This window comes from Rattus norvegicus, chromosome 12, assembly GCF_021556685.1.
Source record: "Rattus norvegicus strain SHRSP/BbbUtx chromosome 12, alternate assembly SHRSP_T2T, whole genome shotgun sequence".
NCBI lineage: Eukaryota > Metazoa > Chordata > Mammalia > Rodentia > Muridae > Rattus > Rattus norvegicus.
Genome location: NC_141545.1, coordinates 24,080,522 through 24,099,291, shown reverse-complemented (window position 1 = coordinate 24,099,291; position 18,770 = coordinate 24,080,522). Strand labels below are relative to the sequence as shown.

The following is an 18,770-nucleotide window of genomic DNA, read 5'->3' as shown; positions in this document are numbered from 1 at the left end:
CTGTACTGAACACTCTCCTTCAAACCGAAGGGTACAGCAGTGGCTTTTCTCTGAGACAGGATCTCATGTAGGCTGGATGCTAAGACATAAGCAAACACAGTAAAACAAACAAACAAACAAACAAACAAACAAACAAACAAAAACAAAGAGCCCCAAACAAGCAGGATGTGACAAGAAGCCAGAGGTTTCCTCTCTGTGAGGGGATCCTTAGACTGGGTTGTCTGAAGAGGGAAGGTCCACTCTCAGTGTGTGCAGCACCATCTAGTGGACTGGGATCAAAGACTGGATAAAGAGGAGACCATGCCCTGGCAGGGTGCTCACCCCTCTCTGCTTCCTGAAGGTGAATGTCACGTGACCAGCTGCCTTGCAACCCCACCCCCAGGCTTTCCCCCAAAGTCATGAGCTGAAATAAACCTTTCAGGAGCAAGATTTTGTCACGACAACCAGAAAATTAGCTAACACACACACACACACACACACACACACACACACACACACAGATATCACAATAACATAATGACTAATAACAACAACAAAATTAAAGACTGATAATATAAAGAATGAGAGGAAATAATTGAAACCACACATCTGACATGGAGTACCTAAGCTATATGTCACTCAGAAAACAGTTTGAAGAACCACGTGATTAATTCAGTAAACGAGTGGGAAATAAGTGAAGTGGTGTATAATAACCAGCAGCAGGTGTATATATATATATATATATATATATATATATATATATATATATATATATATAGAGAGAGAGAGAGAGAGAGAGAGAGAGAGCCCATTAAATCAGATACTCAAGTATCCAGCAAAAACTACCCTTTAAGACAACCACTAACAGAGTCCTGGGCAGAGCAGAGAGTTTCGTCAGGGGAGGCTTCTAAGTAAAAGAACAAAAATCATCAAATTGGAAGCTTACAGACATCCATCAAAAACTGACCTGGGAGGCTGAGGCAGTTAGCTAGAGTTCTGGATTAAGATTTCACCAGATGGCTGCCCTTCCAGCTTCTCTAACACTGTAGACTCTTTTATACCATGCGTGAGCCCTGGGGACCTCTGTTGGAAATGGTTTACCTGGCAACTGTTCTCAAGGGCAATTTGCTTGCTGGCTTGATTGGTTGGTTGGTTGGTTTTGAGACAGGATCTCACAAATGTAGGGCTGGCCTAGAACCCACAGAGCTCCTCTGCAGTTCTGTGACTGAACGTGTGCTCCACCATTCGCTGACAGGCAGAATATTTTCACTCTTGATCTGTGAAAAGACTGGAGTTCTCACAGGACGCACCAAGACCAAGTTCTCAACACAAAGGAGATTTATTTTCTCCGGAGGGACAAAGACTGGGCATAGAAGACAAGGGAGAGGAAGAGAAGGGACAAGGGAGAAGGTGAAAGACATATTTGCCCCAGAGGGACGAAGGACTTTGGATAAAGTGGAGACAGACGTGGTCTGTAGGCAAATGGCAGTTTATAAAAGAAGAGAAAGCCTGTGTTAGGATGAGCTGTCTGTTTTGATTGGGCGTATTAGTAATGTAGCATTTTGATACCAGGCTAGCCTTGAACTCAGATCCACACGACTCTGCGTCCATATGCTGCGATTAAAGGCCTGTGCCAACATGCCCAACTTTGTATTTATTTTTTCTTCTTGTGTAGGTTTGTGTGTCTGTGTGAGTATACACCATATGCGGGCAGGTGCCCATGACGATCAAGAGAGGCCGTTGTTTCTATAGGAACGAGAGATGTAGGGAGTTGTAAGCCACTCATCTAACTGAGCCTCTTGCACAGCAGCCCACACTCACAGAACCGAGCCATCTCTCCAGCCCCCATTCTGTTTATTTTAAGGCTTATCAGGCACATGGCTTTGTCGTGTCTGCAGGCAAGCTTGGACATTGGTAACTTATTAAAAGTTGATATATTGACATGACTGTAAGTGCAAGTGCATTTTGCTTGTATTTATGCTCACCGGATGTAAGCAGTGCCTGGGGAAGTAGGAAAAAGGAGTTAGACTCTCTGGAACTGGAGTTATAGATGGTTGTGAGCCATCACAATATTGCTGGGAACCAAACCAATTTTCTCCGAAGTCAGTGTTCTAAACAATGGAGCCATTCTCTAGCCTCAATAATTTACTTATTTCCAATATAAGTATTTTAACTTGACGAGAGCTAGATAGACTAGTAAATACAAGCAGTGCTCAGGGGTTTCTGTTGGTTTCTCTTGACTTAAGCGCTCTCTCTCTCTCTCTCTCTCTCTCTCTCTCTCTCCCTCTCTCTCTCTCTCTCCCCTTCCCTCCCTTCATTACTTCTATTTTCTTTCTTTCCTTTCTATTTTTTTTCATTCTGTTCTTTCAAGGCAGCTTTTTTCTCCGTGGCCCTGAATGTCTTGAAACTCACTCTGTGGACCAGGCTGTCCTGGAACTTTCAGAGATACTCCTACCTCTGACACCACCACACATCTAAGAGCTGTCTTCAAAATTTTGAAAAGACAGCCTTGGGAAATAGTCCAGTAGGTAAGAGTGTAAACATGAGGATTTGAGTTCAAACTCACAATAACACGTTAAAAAAAATTGATACAAACTTTGTGCCTGTAACCCCAGAACTGAGGAGACATAGACAAAAGGATGGTGGAGGCTTCCTGGCTGCCAGCCTAGCTCCAAGATCAATAAGAGACATTTTCTCAAAGAATAAGGAAGGCAGTAATAGAACAGGATAACCCAAGATGTCCTCTGGCTTCTGTGTACACACAGGGGGGAGCACCTGAACATATATGTGTACATACACTACACACAACCCCTTACATTCAAAAAGAGAAAACGATGCAAATCATTTGTATTGAACTAGATTTGTCCATGTGGCACACAGAGAGAAGTATGAAATACGGACCCACAGTGTCATAGTGGGTGAGCCAGGGTAGCTTCAGGTTTCCATCACAGATGTTCATTTGAGACGGCCACACCCAGGCTCTCTCTCAATCCACTCAGCCTCAGATCCCTCAGGAGCACTCAGGTGGGACAGATGAAGGACAGAAATAATTCCACTTCATTGCGGACAATAAGCTTTCTTGGGTGGATGTTGTCTGGCACAGCCAAGCTGGAGGTCATTTCCCACGCATCCACAAAGGCCACGCGGAGACCAACAAAGGCAGCGCGGAGGAAGCGGTTCATCTGGAGTGTGAGCCAGTCACTGCCATACACCGATTTGTAGCCAGTGTTGGCCAGTTTGATGACGACCAGAGTACTGGGTTCCCGGTCCAGCAGGGCCTTCACAGCTGCCCGAATCCCTGCCAGTCTTCGAGCAAAGATGGAGGGAGGGAACGTGGTAAAGTGGGCTCCCATACCCAGCACCACCACTGTGTAGGGTCCCCCGGCCAGGCCATATAGTTCTCTGGCCACAGAGTGCAGGGAGGCCACTGGGGTGAGACGAGAGCGCAGGGGCCAGCTGTGTGCCCTCCAGTGCAACACGGTCCCCCGAGTTGTCTCCACGGCCATCAGGGGACCTACTTCATAAGTGGCATGTAGATCAACTGGCTTCAGGGCTGTTCGGAGGAGGAGAAACAAAGTTTTAAAATAGGGAACCAAGCAACATGACTTAGCCAGGAAGGGCTCTCGCTGCCGGCACACATTACTAGGAATTAATTCCCTGAGATTCATATAGTAGTAGTAGAGATTCGTGTAGTAGCAGTCGTACAGTAGTAGTTCTGTGTGTACTGTGTATGTACTGTGCGTTGATGGCATCCATGTGTGAATGTGAGCACATGTGTACTATGGAGTGTATGTAGAAGTCAACTTTTGAGTCAGTTCTCTCCTTTCACCATGTGGGTTCCAGGGATCGAACTTGGGTCACAAGGCTAGCATAACAAATGCTTTACCCACTGAGACCTTTTCCTGGCCTCTATCTTTTTCACTATCTTTACCTTGTGGGGAATCCAATCAGTTCTCTCCCTATGATCTTTGTCTAAGAGCTAGCAGTTCCCTGAGTCTCATTCCACATCAAAAGTCCTTTAGAACACTAATGTTTCTAATGTTTCGCCGTAGCCTCAAATGCAATATGGGTAACCCAAACTTATTTTCTCTATACAAAATTTTCTCTACTTCCTCAGTCTCCCTTATTTCACACCAGGCAACGATCATCTTGAGAGTGACTTTCAGATGTTTCTGTTGTCATTGTTTTTGTTTTGAGACAAGGTCTTATGTAACCTGAGCTAGTCTCAAAGTTATTGTGCCAGGAAAAGCCTGAACTTGTATACATCAGCTTCTAGATTCTTTGTGTACTCCCAAAATTAGTTTGTCTTTTTCTTCTTCTTTTTCTCTTTCCTTTTTCCTCTTTCCTTTGACTTCCCCCCTCCTCTCTCCCTCCCTCCCTCCCTTTTTTTGGAGGGGCTCACTGTGTAGCTGGCTGGCCTGTAGCTCGATGTGGAGGCTAGCTCTCACATACCTTAAGGCTTGGGCTGAAGAGTCACTCACTTGGTAATGTGTTTGCACCACAAACATAAAGACCTGAGTTGGAGCCCAAGAACCTATGTTAGAAAGCTGGGTTGGTGATGGACACTTGTAATCTCAGTTCCCACAGGGGACTGGATCCTTGGGAGGCCTGGTTTGTTCTTTGCCAACTTGTCTCAAACTAGAGTTGTCTGGGAAGAGAAACCTAAACTGAGAAAATGCCTCCACCATAAAACAAAGCAAACACCCCACTCATTCACTCGTTGCCCTTCAGGAAGACCCAGCAGCCTGCACCACCTTTCTACTAAGTGAGGGAGTCTCTCCGTCAATGAATTCGCTGTCAGGTTTCTCCATCATGAGTCCTCACAGACCCTCCTCTCCCCTCAAGGTCACTCACAGGGCACTGTGTCTCGCAGATACTCCCACCACTGCCGGAGTGTGGAATCCCCCATCATGTAGACAATGCGTCCTGCCAGGCAGTTCAGGATACTGTCCACAGTGGGGAAAGAGCGGCTAGAACAGAATGTCGAATGCCATCTGTCTTGGTGGTAGAAGCCAGAGGGTTTTGGAGATAGGTGGCCAGGGAGACATGGGGGCCTTGCGGGCAGGGCTACAGGAGAGAGAAAAATAGAACAGATTAAAAAGAACAGCACAACATAGAGTGCTCTATAATGGCTGTGTTCTTTACATTTTTTGTAAATGAATTGTTTTTACACTTGCGTGTGTGTGTGTGTGTGTGTGTGTGTGTGTGTGTGTGTGTGGCCTGCATGTCTGTGAATGTTTGAAACCATCGCATGTACCTCATATACTTCCCATGTAGGCGAGAATGGCCCTGACTTCCTAATGCTGCTGCCTTCCCCTAGCGAGCGCTGGGACTCCAGGTTGGATCTCCACGCTCTGGAGATAGCACTGTTCACATTTCCACTTGTAGATGGGGATACTGAGGACCTAGAATATTAAGTAATTTATTGTGACCAAGAGCAGTGATAGGGATGGCATTCTGTGCCCGTCCAACTAGGCAAGTACTCTACTATTAAGTCCTATCGCCAGCCTATAAAGTGGGCTTTTCAAAAGAATGTCAAAGGTAGGAATAGCATTTGAACCCTGGAAGTGTGCTGTCACAACCCAGTACTAACCACTGTACTACACTACCCTGGCAGGACAGAGGCTAAAGATCTGGAATAAAACCCAGTGAGTGCTGGGAGATGCTCAGTGGGTTATACAATGGTGAGGGCCTAACTTTACCCCCTAGAATATGTATAAAAAGCTGGGTGTGATATACTTGGAACCCCAGCAAAGGGGCAGGAAGTGATGGCTTCCCCAGTGACTCACTGACCAGCCAGGCTGAACAGTAAGCTCCAGGCTCAGTGACAGACTTTGTATCCAAAACAAAATATGACCTTTATATGTTCCAAGGTTTACTGTCCCAGAACTGACATGGCACTTGGAGCCTTTCCTCTATCTTGAGGCTGATGGCTGGTGGCCATAGACACACCTCTCCTGGTAGAAGTGGTTTCCCACATGTAGGAAAAACTCTAGGACTTCCCTCAGTGCCCATGCATTTAGGGCTTAGAGGATCCTAGGGGTTGGGAGTGGTTGAACTTCAGCCCAGAACTTTCAAGAGGCTGGACACAGGCAACCCAAGGCCACAGGGCTAAGCACTTGGATCCTTGTACCTGAGGTGCTAGACTTAACCTGCCCTCCCCTAGGGGCACTGTATCAGTATATTCAGGGAAAGCTTGAAGCAACTGGTACATTCCAACCTGTGCCCATGTCCTTTAGTTGTTGAGAAGTTTCCACAAAGTTTTCATGTGTGCATGTGTGCACTTTCATGTGGACTCTCAAGGACTAACCTGATTCCAGCTGTCAGTTGCTGGGAAGGTTCCTCTAGCTCTTTTCTGCCTCCCACTTCAGTCTCACCTTTGGGACTCAGGGGTTTCTTACTTCTTGGAGGGAGGCACCAATGACATTAATTTCTTCTTTATTTAGGTAGTACCAAGAGAGGGGGGAGGGGGAGAGGGAGAGAAGGGGAGAAAGAGAGGGAGAGAGAGGGGGGAGAGGGAGAGGGAGAGGGAGAGGGAGAGGGAGAGGGAGAGGGAGCCTGGAACCTTTGACTATGGATACTTGATTAGTCAAGGCCCCCCAGATGGTCACTTTGCAAACATTGCATTTGGAGGTCTATGGGCACTAATATGTGCACTGGACCTGGGTCCTACCTCACTCCTTGTTTTCTGACTGTGGCCTGGATAGAGCAGAATTAGCTCTTCTTCAAGTTTGAGCTCTGTACACCAACTACCCAGACACCCTTGCGCTGAAAGGATCGCATCTGTTTTCGCTCTGATTACTACTGATTTTCAAACCAATGAAGCCCATTTCCTTGAGGGGGAGCAGAAAGCAACAACAACAACAAAACCAAACAAAACTAAAAATCTACCATAGGAGCCAGTGAGATGGCTTGGCAAGTAAAGGTGTCTGTTCCAAAGCCTGATGACCTGACTTCAACTCCTGGAACTCACACTGTAAAGAGAGAGTACTAATTTCTGCAAGTTGTCGTCTGACTTCCACATGTCTGACATGGCACATATGTTCTCATACATATACACGCAAGAGTGCACAAAATAGGAAATGGAAATTGTAACACAACTTAAAGCAAAATAAAATAAGATACAGAAAAATTGGGGGAAACATTTTGATAGGAGCCTGTTCTCCATATACTTCTTCTACACAGGAAAGTGAACCCCACCCACACAACACACGGAGTATACACACACAAACACACACACACACACACACACACACACACAGAGCCCATCTAAGCTGAGGCCCATCCCCAACCCCATGTCCCAGTCTTACTCACCCATGTTACTCATGTTTCCCCAGGCTGCTGGTAGGACAAGGATTGGAGGTATGCCTGAAGGGAGTTTCTGGTCAGTCACATTCCTGAAGAAACACTGAGTGTGAGCGGTGAGGGAGGCTGACCAGATGAAATTAGATGAAAAAAGAGCAGACCATGACTGACTGGTTATTTATCCTCCGTGTAAATCAGGGTCACTACACTAAAGTGGGCACACTAACATGTGGTGAGTATAGTGGTTAGGAGGAATATACAAGGGAGGGTCTTATCAGTACACTGATAGTTAAGATAAAAGAAGGGTCACCTACTTCTATTTTATAACAAACAGATCTCCACAACATGTGAGAAATTACGATTTTCCTGCCACTATAGTCTAGAAAGCACTATAAATTGTTACTGTTGTTACACAAACATGCAGTTACTGGGGAACATAGCACCCTCCCCCTGTGTCTTTGACACAGGGTCTCATGCTCGTGCTCCCAAGATCAATTTGTATTCACTATGTGTGGTGGTTTGAGTATGCCTAGCCAAGGGAATGGCACCATTTGGAGGTGTGGCCTTGTCGAAGTAATTGTGCCACTCTGGGCTTGGCCTTTAAAACCCTTATTCTAGCTTCCTGGAAGCTAATCTACCCCTAGCCGCCTCCAGATGAAGATGTAGAACTCTCAGCCCCTCCTGCACCATGCCTGCCTAGATGCTGCCATGTTCCTGCCTTGATGACAATGGACTGAAGCTCTGAACCTGGAAGCCAGCCCCAATTAAATGTTGTCCGTATGAGAGTTGCATTGGTCATGGTATCTGCTTGCAGCAGTAGGACCTTAACTAAGACACTATGCAACCAAGGATAATCTTGAAATCTTGCTTTCTATGCCTCAATCACACAAGAAATTCAAGTTCACACTGAGCTGTAGGAATCTCTAGGTGATGGTGGTGGTGGTGGTGGTGGTGGTGGTGGTGGTGGTGGTGGTGACGATGATGACCACCATGTTCTTGCTGCCAAAACCAAAGACTGAGTTTGATACCTGAGCCCCACATGGTGGAAGGAGAGAACTGACCACCTCCAGTTGTCTTCTCACCTCCACATGCCTGTGGTTAAGACTGGGACTCATTTAAGATTCTAGATTTCTTACCCAGCCAGCAGGTCTTCATCATGTGGCGTGGTCACCTTCAGATAACTTCCACTCGAGTGACCCACTAAAGCATTGCAAGGCAAAGTACGGGGTTGAGCACAGAACCAGATCTCCCCAGAAACCACATCCTTGTAATGGCAGGTAGACCCTTTGGCTCCAGTTGACTGGGGGTCCACATTACAGATGACAGTCTCTTGAATGCCATTTGTTCCTCGGAAATGCCCTCTAAAATCAACAGTGGCTCGTTTTCCTCTCCAGACTCTTTGCAGGACCCCAACTGCCTCACTGGAGTGGATCAGTCGCACTTGCACCTGGGCCCATCCAGCCCAGAGCAGGGGGAAGGACAAGAGGTAAGTGCCATTCTCCAGATCCTTCACCTCCCCTGGGACTCCTGCTCTCAATTCTGGACCCAGCAGCTGTGCCCGAAACAGATCTCCACCATGAGCTTTGGGCCTACCCCAGTGATCCCGAGCCACAAGGATGGCCTCTAGGTTACTTCCCAGAGTATAGTTGGCCTGGGCAGGACCCTTCAAGTGGTAGGTAGAGGTTCTGGGGCTGGTAGAGGCCAGAAAGTCATCCCTATCTCCCCCAGTTGGAGGCCAGTATACAAGGCTAGTCAAGTTGAAGAGTTCTTGAGGGACAGAGTCCCTGTCGATGGTCTCTGAGACATCTTCAGAGACAGGACGGGGTGGTGGGAGCAACCGGATTATGGGCTCATGCCAAGTGGTCGTGAGCCAGAACGCCTGTGGGTAAAGAAAGGGGATTGATTATACCAGTGTGCTGTGTGTGTCCCATTGTCTTCCTATTGGCTGAGTAGTATCTAGGTGTCCTACCTACCTGCCTGTGTCTTTCTGTCTGTCCTTCATTAGCCAGCAATTTGAGTCACCATGACATCTATGTGAAAGAAACATCGCAAGGCTGGGGCAATACTGTCAGTAGAACTTCTCAGGAGTCCCAATTGAGTTACCATATGTTACCAAAAAATCGGGGTACCTGCGGGGGTTCTTCCTCTTTTTTAAAACTTGTATGTATATGATTGATTTGCATCCATATATATGTGCACTACATGCCTGGTGCCCATGGAGATAAGAAGTGAACATTGGATCACCTGGACCTAGAGTTACAAATGGTTGTGATCTGCCCTACGGGTGCTGGGAACTATACCCAGGTACTCTGAACAGCAGTGAATGCCTCTTGGTTTTTTTTTTAAAAACTCTATGTGTGTGTGTGTGTGTGTGTGTGTTTGTGTGTGTGTGTGTGTGTGTGTGTGTGTGTGTGTGTGTGTGTGCTGTCTGATACATTGGAGAACAGTAGCACAATATTTGGTTTTAAACTTACATAACAAAAAGCTTATCATTAAAATCTATACATAAGTATATATGTGAATCAATTTTTGTTTAGGGCATAAGTTTGTATATATGTAACTCTGTGTATATGTAACTTAGATTTAGCTCTGTGTGTATATGTGCATGTAACTTAGATGGAACTCTCATTTAAACATATATGCCTAGAGAAACAAAAATGTACTTAACTAGGAGTCATATGAGCTACGTAGGACTTGGCCATCATAATATAACCACATGGTACAAAGCAACAATTATAAAACTTCTCAGTTCTAATGAACCTTCAGTTTATTACTCTGTCCCCTTTGAGACTAAGAAAAAGTAACAAGTCCCACATTTTAAATTGGTATGATTTTTTTATATGATGATAGAAATTCAGTTATATTTTTGCAACATTCTGTATATGTAATTCACCCCTGGTTTAAAATATTCTTTGCATGATGATGAAATTTCAAGACTATAAAAGTCTGTTTAGATTAACTAAAGCTAATTTAAAATGTATGCTTAACTATTGATGTATTTGCTGGTATGAGGCCCCTCCATGCTTGTTTCTGACTGGTTCTGAATTGTGAATAGATGGTACTTCTTTCTCCTGCCATCACCACCTGGCTCAATTCTCTTCTTGGTTTTCTGGCCGCTGGATCTCACAGAACACAAATTCAGATGTTATTTAAATATGTATAATTGCGACGTTGTTTTCTACAGTTCTCCTTTATGGCTGGTGGAAATTGGGTTATGCTTTTAAGACCCAGGCAAGTTTTTTAACTCCAGGGTCAAAACCAGGATTATTGACCTGTAAGTTATTGGATATGGTTAAATCTCATAACCTGGGTTAGTGATAAAAAGTTTGCACTTAGTTAATTTTAAACTATGTGACATGATTCTATTCTGGTATATAAGCAACACGTGGCTGCTTGCCTTCTTAACTATGAGAAAAAGAAGGTGGAGCTGTGGCTTCCCTGCCATCTTGATTAATGGCAGACACATGGCTGGCAGCCATCTCTGTTACTGGAAGTCATGGCTTCACTGACATCTAGATTAAGAACAGCAACATGTGACATGAGCTGATCAGAGAAGCACGTTTCCAAAGCAGCTTTTAAATTAGGACAGACAGGTTGATCAATGGAATTGAATTGAAGACCCAGAAATAAACCCTGTGGACACTTGATTTTTGAGAAAGGAGCCACAAAACCATACAATGGAAAAGGGAGAGCATCTTCAACAAATGGTGCTGGTCTAAGTGAATGGCTGTGTGTAGAAGAAAGCAAATAGATTCATCTTTATCACCATGCACAAAACTAAACTCCAAGTGGATAAAAGACCTTAACATAAAGCCACATATACTAAATAGGATATAAGTGAGGAATATCTTTGAATTCAATGATGTAGGAGAGTGCTTTCTGAACAGAATACCAATAACTTAGGCACTAAGATCAACAATTAATAAATGAGACTTCATAAAACTGAAAAGCTTCTGTAAGTCACAGTACACCATCACTTTTTAGTTCTATCCATTTGCCTGCAAATTTCATGATATCTTTGTTTTTTAATGATTTCAGGAGTGGTTGTGGGAGTTTGCACAGCCATCAGCAATGGAGGAGTGTTTCTCCTTGCTCCACATCTTCTCTAGCATGTGCTGTCCCTTGACTTCTTGATCTTAGCCATTAAGATATGTGAGTAAGAATATTAAGAGTTGTTTTGATATGAATTTCCCTGATGACTAATGGAGTTGAACATTTCTTTAGGAGTTCTTAGACATTTGAGATTCCTCTGTTGAGAATTTGCAGGCAAATGGATGGAGCCATCATCCCAGCTGAGGTACTCATGGTATGTACTCACTTAAGTGGATATTGACCATGAAGTACAGGATAACCACTCTACAAGCCACAGACCCAAAGAACTCAAATAACAAGGAGAAGCCAGGGGATGCTGGTTGAAGGCTGGCCCTTTCTCAGAAGGGGAAATAAAATAGATGTCATAGGTGGATGGAGGGAGGAAACTGGGAAGGAGAATGGATTGGGAGTGGAGTAGGTTGAGGGAGGGGATTATATGTATGGAAATCATGGTAGAAAGAACAGAAATCAGAGGTGATTGGAGAGGGGCATCTCTAGGACGTGCCAGAGACCTGGAATGTGCCGAGGGTCAGGGTGTCTAATGGGGTGACTCTCCCTGAAATTCCTAGCAGTAGGGGATAAGGAAACTGACTGCTTTCTTTAGTCAGGCAGGACACCCAGTGGAGGGATAAGGCCAACACCCAACACACAAAACTCTTGACCTAAAATGTGTGCTGCTTACATTATGTGCAGGGACAAAGATAGAGCAGAGACAGAGGTAATGGCCAACCATTGACTGGCCCAAATTGAGACTCATCCTATGGGCAAGCACCAATCTCAGACACTATGAAGGATACTCTGTTATACTTGCAGACAGGATCCTAGCACAACTGACCTTTGAGAGGCTCCACCCAACAGTTGACCAAAACAAATCCAGAAACCAACAGCTAAACATTAGATGGAGCTCAGGGAATCTTGCGGAAGCATTGGAGGAAGGACTAAGGGACCTGAAGAGGACAGGGACTCCACAGGAAGACCCTCAGAGTTAACTAATCTGGACCCTTGGGGTCTCCCAGAGACTGAACCACCAACCAAAGAATGAACATGGTGGTACCTAGGATCCCCACATGCATTTATCAGATGTGCTGTTTGGTCTTCATGTGGGTCCCCCAACAACAAGAGCAGGGTCTGTCTCTGACTCTGTTGCTTGTCTGGGGAACCCATTTCCCTAAACGGGCCTTCTTGTCTGCTCTCAGTGAGGGAGGATATGACTAATCCTGCAGTGACTGTGTACATGCATGTGTGTGCCTGTGTGTATGTGTAACACCTGGAGGCCACCACCGTCTCAGAAGAGAAGAGGAGGCAAACCGTGTGGGGGAGCTGTGAGGGGGAGACTGACAGGAGATGGGGAGAGCTGATATTGGAATGTAAAGGGAATTAATTAATTAAAATATGGATATATTAATTTTAGAGATATTACATTGTGTACACCACTGCTCTATGTTTTCACTCTTTAAAAGGTGCTTTATTTTAAAATTACAAAAACATAACTGAGAGATTTTAAACTACTTTTTAAAATTGGAAGACACCAAACCCAGACACTATTACTGATGCCAAGAAATTCTTGCTGACAGGAGACTGGTATGGCTGTCCCCTAGGAGACTCTGCCAGTGCCTGACAAATACAGATGTGGATGCTCACTGCCACCCATTGGATTGAGTACCAAGACCCCAATGGAGGAGTTGGGGAAAGGACTGAAGGGGTTTGTAAACCCGTAGAAAGAACAACAATATCATCCAACCACACCACACCCCCAGAGCTCCCAGGGACTAAACCACCAACCAAAGAGTACACAAGGAGACCCAGGGCTCCAGCTGCACATGGGGCAGAGGATGGCCTTCTCTTGCGTCAATGGGAGGGGAGGCCCTTGGTCCTGTGAAAGCTCGATGCCCCAGCATAGAGGAATGCTAGGGAGCTAGGCCTGAGTATGTGGGTGGGAGGAGGAGCTCCCTCATAGAAGCAGAGGGGAGGGGAGATGGGACAGGGGTTTGTGGAGAGGGGAAACTGGAAGGAGGGATAACAGTTGAAATGCAAATAAATAAAATAACCATTAAAATAATAAAATATGGGGAGAATAATCCAAAAATTTGAGGTTTTAAAAACGTTAAAAAGGTTAGAATCAGTGGCCTAAACTATGCTTGGCGTTGTTCTTGCTTTTATTAACCTATAGTGTAGCTTTAGATTTTCATAAGCTATGCGTTATTTTATAAATTAAATCGTACAGGAAACTTATGTCCCGAAATGATACACTAGGGGTTGGGGATTTAGCTCAGTGGTAGAGCGCTTGCCTAGCAAGCACAAGGCCCTGGGTTCGGTCCCCAGCTCCGAAAAAAGAAAAAAAAAGAAGAGAAAAAAAAAACATATCGAAATGATACACTATATAAAGATCAGAAGAGTTCCCAGTCTCTTATGGGCTGTGTTTCTAGAGTAAAAGGGTTTATTTGGATACTAGAAGAGCTTCAACACAAAATCACGATTTTTCGTGCTCAGCCCTAACAGGGATGGAATCTACTCCTACGTTCACGAATGCGCCTGTAACAACGAAATGCAAGTTGGGAGTCAGTAGCCTTGTCAATGATCAAACCTTGAAATGTGTTCAGAAATATATCCAGTTGTGCAAGAACTGATGAGGTTAATTAAGCTTTATTTAGCCTCCTAGGTAAGGTTTACAGGATACAGTTTAGAGCAGATACCAAAAGCAGACAGAGATTATTCATCTCAGATGTGCTTGGCAACTACCAGGCCTCAAACCCGTCAGAGAATCTGTTGACTATGGCATTTAATATATTTAAACTTATGACAGAGACTCCAAAATTCTAGTAGTGACCCCTTAAGGTCTCCAGGAAGACATGGGCATGGAGACAACCATTGGGAAAGACTGCCCTCAATGCCTCACCCAATGCTAGGGCTCAGCCTGTACTGTGGACAAACAGGACACCTGAAGAATTAATTGTCCCATATTGCCTATGATAAGGTGAGGTCAGTCGCTCCCATGTTTCTCCTCCACATTAAAAGCTTCTCATCTTCTGGGCTTGATGGCCAAAGACTGCCTCTGCCCTCAGTGCCATGGAGACCTCAGAAGGCAGGGACAACTAAGTAGTGGGCTATGGACTAGTCTGACATTTTAATAGATACCTAGGCTATTGGCATAATATAACCTTCTCAGGTCTTTGATAACATTGACAGCTAAGCTAGATGTAACTCTAAGCCAGAGCACAACAGCTCCTTCCCCAAGGTAATCCACCACCATGTTAGTTCATTAGTCAATTCATTCACTAGTTAAGACTACTAGGTCTCTGATTAAAAGAGGCAAACTGGTTTGCCTTGCTTACAGGGTTCATGTTATAGCCAAACAGGTTTCAGAATTAACTTTTTACTATTCCTTTATCTAAAGTAACTCACTTTACAGTGGCTGCTCCCAGGAAGCAACCACCTGTGACTCATAGTGAAGCACCAGACAGGGGATAGATGTAGAGTTTCTGTGAGGCTGAGGATACAGAGGCTAAAGTTATGAGGACCTAAGAGAGTGTTCTAGAGCCTGACAAGGTATTTTAGGGTTGGTTAATGCAAGTGAAAGCTTAAATGGTGATAAAGTGGTCTAAGGTACATAAAAGGAATTAAAATTTCTTCACCTTTCGTCCCCTCACTGCACTGTTGTGTTAAGGCTTTGAAAGCTCAGAGTTGTAACATTGATCAAGGGAGTTATGATAAGTTATTAGTCTTCACTCTGGTAAAGCCTTCTACTGTGTGATCCACTATCACAGTCACAAGCTCAAGAATTTAAGTTTCCTTTGGTGTCTCAAACATAGACTAAAATGTGTTTTTTTACTGCGCTAAAGTTACATACACACGAGCTTCTGGAGAGAGTGAAGATGCCCCTCTTTCACGCCCTGTGGTCATACTGAAAATCAAGAGTAAGTGAGCTTTTGCCCCTTTTCCCTGAGCTCAGATTAAGGAGTGTTCATTCTTTTAACAAAAAGCTGTGTTCCAAGCCTCTACCCTGACGCAAAGATGTGTGTCTACTGCATTAATCTCCTCTGTGGATTCCAGTACAGATTACAAACGATGGTAATGCTAACCTATCTAAAGTTAATCTCTTTTTGTAAACTCAAAATGATTCTTGTAAGCCTCCGAGAATACGCTTGGATCCACCTCTCATGGGTCAAATGGACTCCACATAAGTAACCTGTCAATCAACAGCCTGTTTCCCACCTATCAAGGCCTATTCCAGAGGGTGGGATTCCTCCCTCATTACCTGGTTTGGGAACTCCCCTCCCTGCAACTAACAGGACCATGGGTCTAAAAGTTTCAATATACACCTAAGAAAAAAAGTTTCTCCCTAACATACTCATCTCCTCTCCCTAAGGTATACGTGTGTGCTCCAGTATCCTGTCAAGTCCAGGTGCTCATTCCAGATGTGCATCCAGGAAGGATCCAGAGCAGCTACCCACAGTGCTCCAGGCTAGCCCTACAGACTGCTTCAGCTGGGCCTGTAGTTTCCGAACTACAGATATGTGCCAGCCGTGAAACAGCCAGGTCTCCCAGGACTTGGCCAGCATCCCAGTGTTCTTAGGGTCCCAAGTCAGCTGAAAAATTTCTAAAGAACACAATACTTACTTCTGCCCTACCATCACCCCTTCCTAGTTCCTCATGTTTAAGTAAACAAAAATGAAGAAATGTTAGCTTACAGGTAGTACATTAGGCTCCTCCCAGGGACCTAACAATGGCTTATGTCATTGGCTTATGTCATAGCTGCTGCTGTCCCCTCTAGATGCACCAGGTGTAGGCTGCATATACAGATATGCTCCCCTGCATTCTCTCTCCCCCGCTCGTTCTGTCCTTCTGTTCAGCTCTCTTCCCAATCCTCATTGAAGTCTCTAAGCAGTTTGCAGCAAAATCCAGCAAAGGAGTGCAGCTGCGGGCCAGTCCTTCCTTCCTCACCTGTGCCCCCACAGGAGCTGTCAAAATGGAGACACCAGGTTGCTCCCTAGCCTGCAGCCATCACAGAAGCTATCCACAGTGGCTCATCCCATCCTGCAGGAGCTACCTACAGTAGCATCCCCTCTTCTAGCCTGCCTGAACAGTTCCATAGACTTGATGCCTCAGCTGAGGCAACCTGGAACGACTCTGACTTCCCACTCTGAGCCCTGGGACTGATGCAGGGAAAGGGGAGTAGAGGTGGAACAAAAGCCACCAATCCCTGATGGGAAAACCCATCAATCCCTAAACAAGAAAACCCACCAATCCTTGAGCACCCCAAGATCAGGACTTGAAATCCCCAAATCTTCAATCTGGAAATCTCTTTCCTAAAAACCTCTTCTCACTAAGAAATCCTATATAACCGCTACCATTTGTCCAATTCCCACTGCTGGGAGCAGAGGGCAGCCGGCCACCCCTGAGTTTGTAGTTTCTCTTCATGGACGCTCCAATAAATCACTTTTATGAGATTTGCTGCCTGGTGTGAGTCTCATCAGAAGAAGCCAAGAAGCAATGAAGAGAAGAAAGGAAGAAGGGAAGAGAAAGAGGGGGCTGAGGCTCCTGAGTCCTCAGTGTAGATCGGGATACCCTTCCCTGGGAGCTACCATGCCTCTGCTGAACAGGCTTCCTCTCAGGTCTGTGCGGTTCCTGAGCCTCCGTGTCTCAGGATGCCTTTTCACTCAGATAGCTTCTCTACTCAGAGCTGCCCTAGGTTTCCAAGTCCCAGGACACCCTTCCGTCGGAGCAGGAACACTCCTGGCAATTTTACCGTCTGTCTGCCTGCCTGTGTACATGTCTACCTGTCTGCCACTACCCCTTGCTCAGACCCTTATTCCTCTCCCCTCCCCAAGTAAACCCCCTTGACACTGGACCTGATGCATGGTATATACTGAGGAGCACACCATGGTCTGGACGCACTAGGTACCCCCACCCCCACCTTGCTCCACTGTATTTTATGAGAGCCTCCCCCAGTTCACTCTCCAAGATTACAGAAGTTAACCAATCTACCCATGGGAGAGTTGTAAGGAAGCCATCGAGAGGCATGGAAAGTACTTACCAAAAGCAGAAAGACCAAGCCCACGGTCAGAATCTTGTAGTCCTTGAATTGCCCCATGAACAGATCCACACACCCTGGACTCTAGTTGAATTATAAATACGAACCCAGGTAGATAAGACATTTTAAATTCCCATGATAAAAGAGCTGATTTGCTGTGATAACCTCCAATTTCCATAAACCCTGTGACCTAACAGATGTACTTAACAAATATGACTAACAGCTATAGCCTTGTTCGTTGAGGCTAAGGTCCAGCTGTCCCTATTATAAAGGGGTTAAGAGAGGGAGGGTTCAGGTTAGCAAAACAGGACCTTTATTCACAGTTCTATGTGGGAAGACCTCTGGGGGTGCGGGAATGTTTACTGGGAACACAGAAGTCCTTGGGCTCAAGCCACCCTGAGACCCTTTCTGCTCCCAAGTGAGTGGCGCACACAAAGGCGCTGGAGCAAGATTGGAGTTCCAAGGAAGAGCCCCAGTTGGTTGGGGTGGAGGGGGGTGGGACGTGGGATGGAGTAGGGTGGGTGAGGGAGGGTCTCCTCTGCTCCTTGCCCATGTATCCGCTGCTCCAGAGCTTAGTTATTGTTTCTTTGTTGTTTGTTTCCCCTCACAGATAGAATAACACAGTACAGATCGATCAATTGTTCTTTAAAGGGAAAAAAATGAGTGGACCCGACTTCTAATAGGGGAATAACTGCAACTCGGACATAAAGGGCTTCAATCCGAGCCGATGCAGTCTCTCCTCTCCTACTTGTCTAATCAATACTGAGATGAGTGTTTAACATTCACTTTAAATAAACTGAAAGAGCAAAACATCACAGAGCTCCAGATGTAATACAAATCAACCTATTATTCAACAACAAATTGTCCATCATCCTCTCAGCCTCAACCTTCCCACACAGTGCCCCCTCAATGACTTACAACAAGTTTAGAGCCAAGTCAGTAGGGCATGTCCCTGTCTGCCGACAGCTACTGAGGGTTTGGCTCTGCTCAGTGGCATTCTGGAGACTCTCAGATAAATTCTTTAAGCAAAATAACACCTAATGCAGAGCGGTTTATTAGCTTACTAAATGATGCTTCTCCTGAAGAGGTAGCTCATAGAATTAATTTCATATTTCCTTATCAATTATTTATCCTTCTTCTACCTCTTCACCTACTGGAATTATATACAAAAAAGGTACAGAAACATACACATCATAACTCTGCAATAATTTATAACTTATTGTTTTATGAAAATTATAAATGTAGTAACAATGAGAGATACAGGTGTTAAACAACTTACCAGTAAAAGCCTACAGACATCATCATCATCATCATTATTATTATTATTATTATTATTAGATTATTCATTCCATATCGATGATAA

At 45.0% G+C, this 18,770-nt stretch overlaps 1 protein-coding gene across 4 annotated transcripts; it reads right to left on the bottom strand.

Moving 5' to 3' along the window:
• Positions 1-1,299: 1,299 nt before the first annotated feature.
• LOC148002241 (NXPE family member 3-like) lies at positions 1,300-17,679 on the bottom strand. 4 transcript variants are annotated; one of them, XR_015634298.1, is made up of 6 exons: positions 17,411-17,647; positions 8,421-9,163; positions 7,294-7,410; positions 5,237-5,384; positions 4,834-5,046; positions 2,810-3,532 (listed from the first exon to the last, which is right to left on the bottom strand). XR_015634298.1 is itself a non-coding variant. In XM_087579543.1 (5 exons), the coding sequence occupies exons 1-5, from the start codon at positions 17,465-17,467 to the stop codon at positions 3,000-3,002; spliced, it is 1,629 nt and encodes a 542-aa protein (XP_087435669.1). In that variant the 5' UTR covers positions 17,468-17,679; the 3' UTR covers positions 1,300-2,999. The 4 variants fall into 4 exon arrangements, 2 of the variants coding, with proteins under 2 accessions (XP_087435669.1, XP_087435670.1); XR_015634297.1 differs by having other exon boundaries at positions 7,294-7,376; XM_087579543.1 differs by lacking the exon at positions 5,237-5,384 and having other exon boundaries at positions 1,300-3,532; positions 7,294-7,376; positions 17,411-17,679.
• Positions 17,680-18,770: the final 1,091 nt, after the last annotated feature.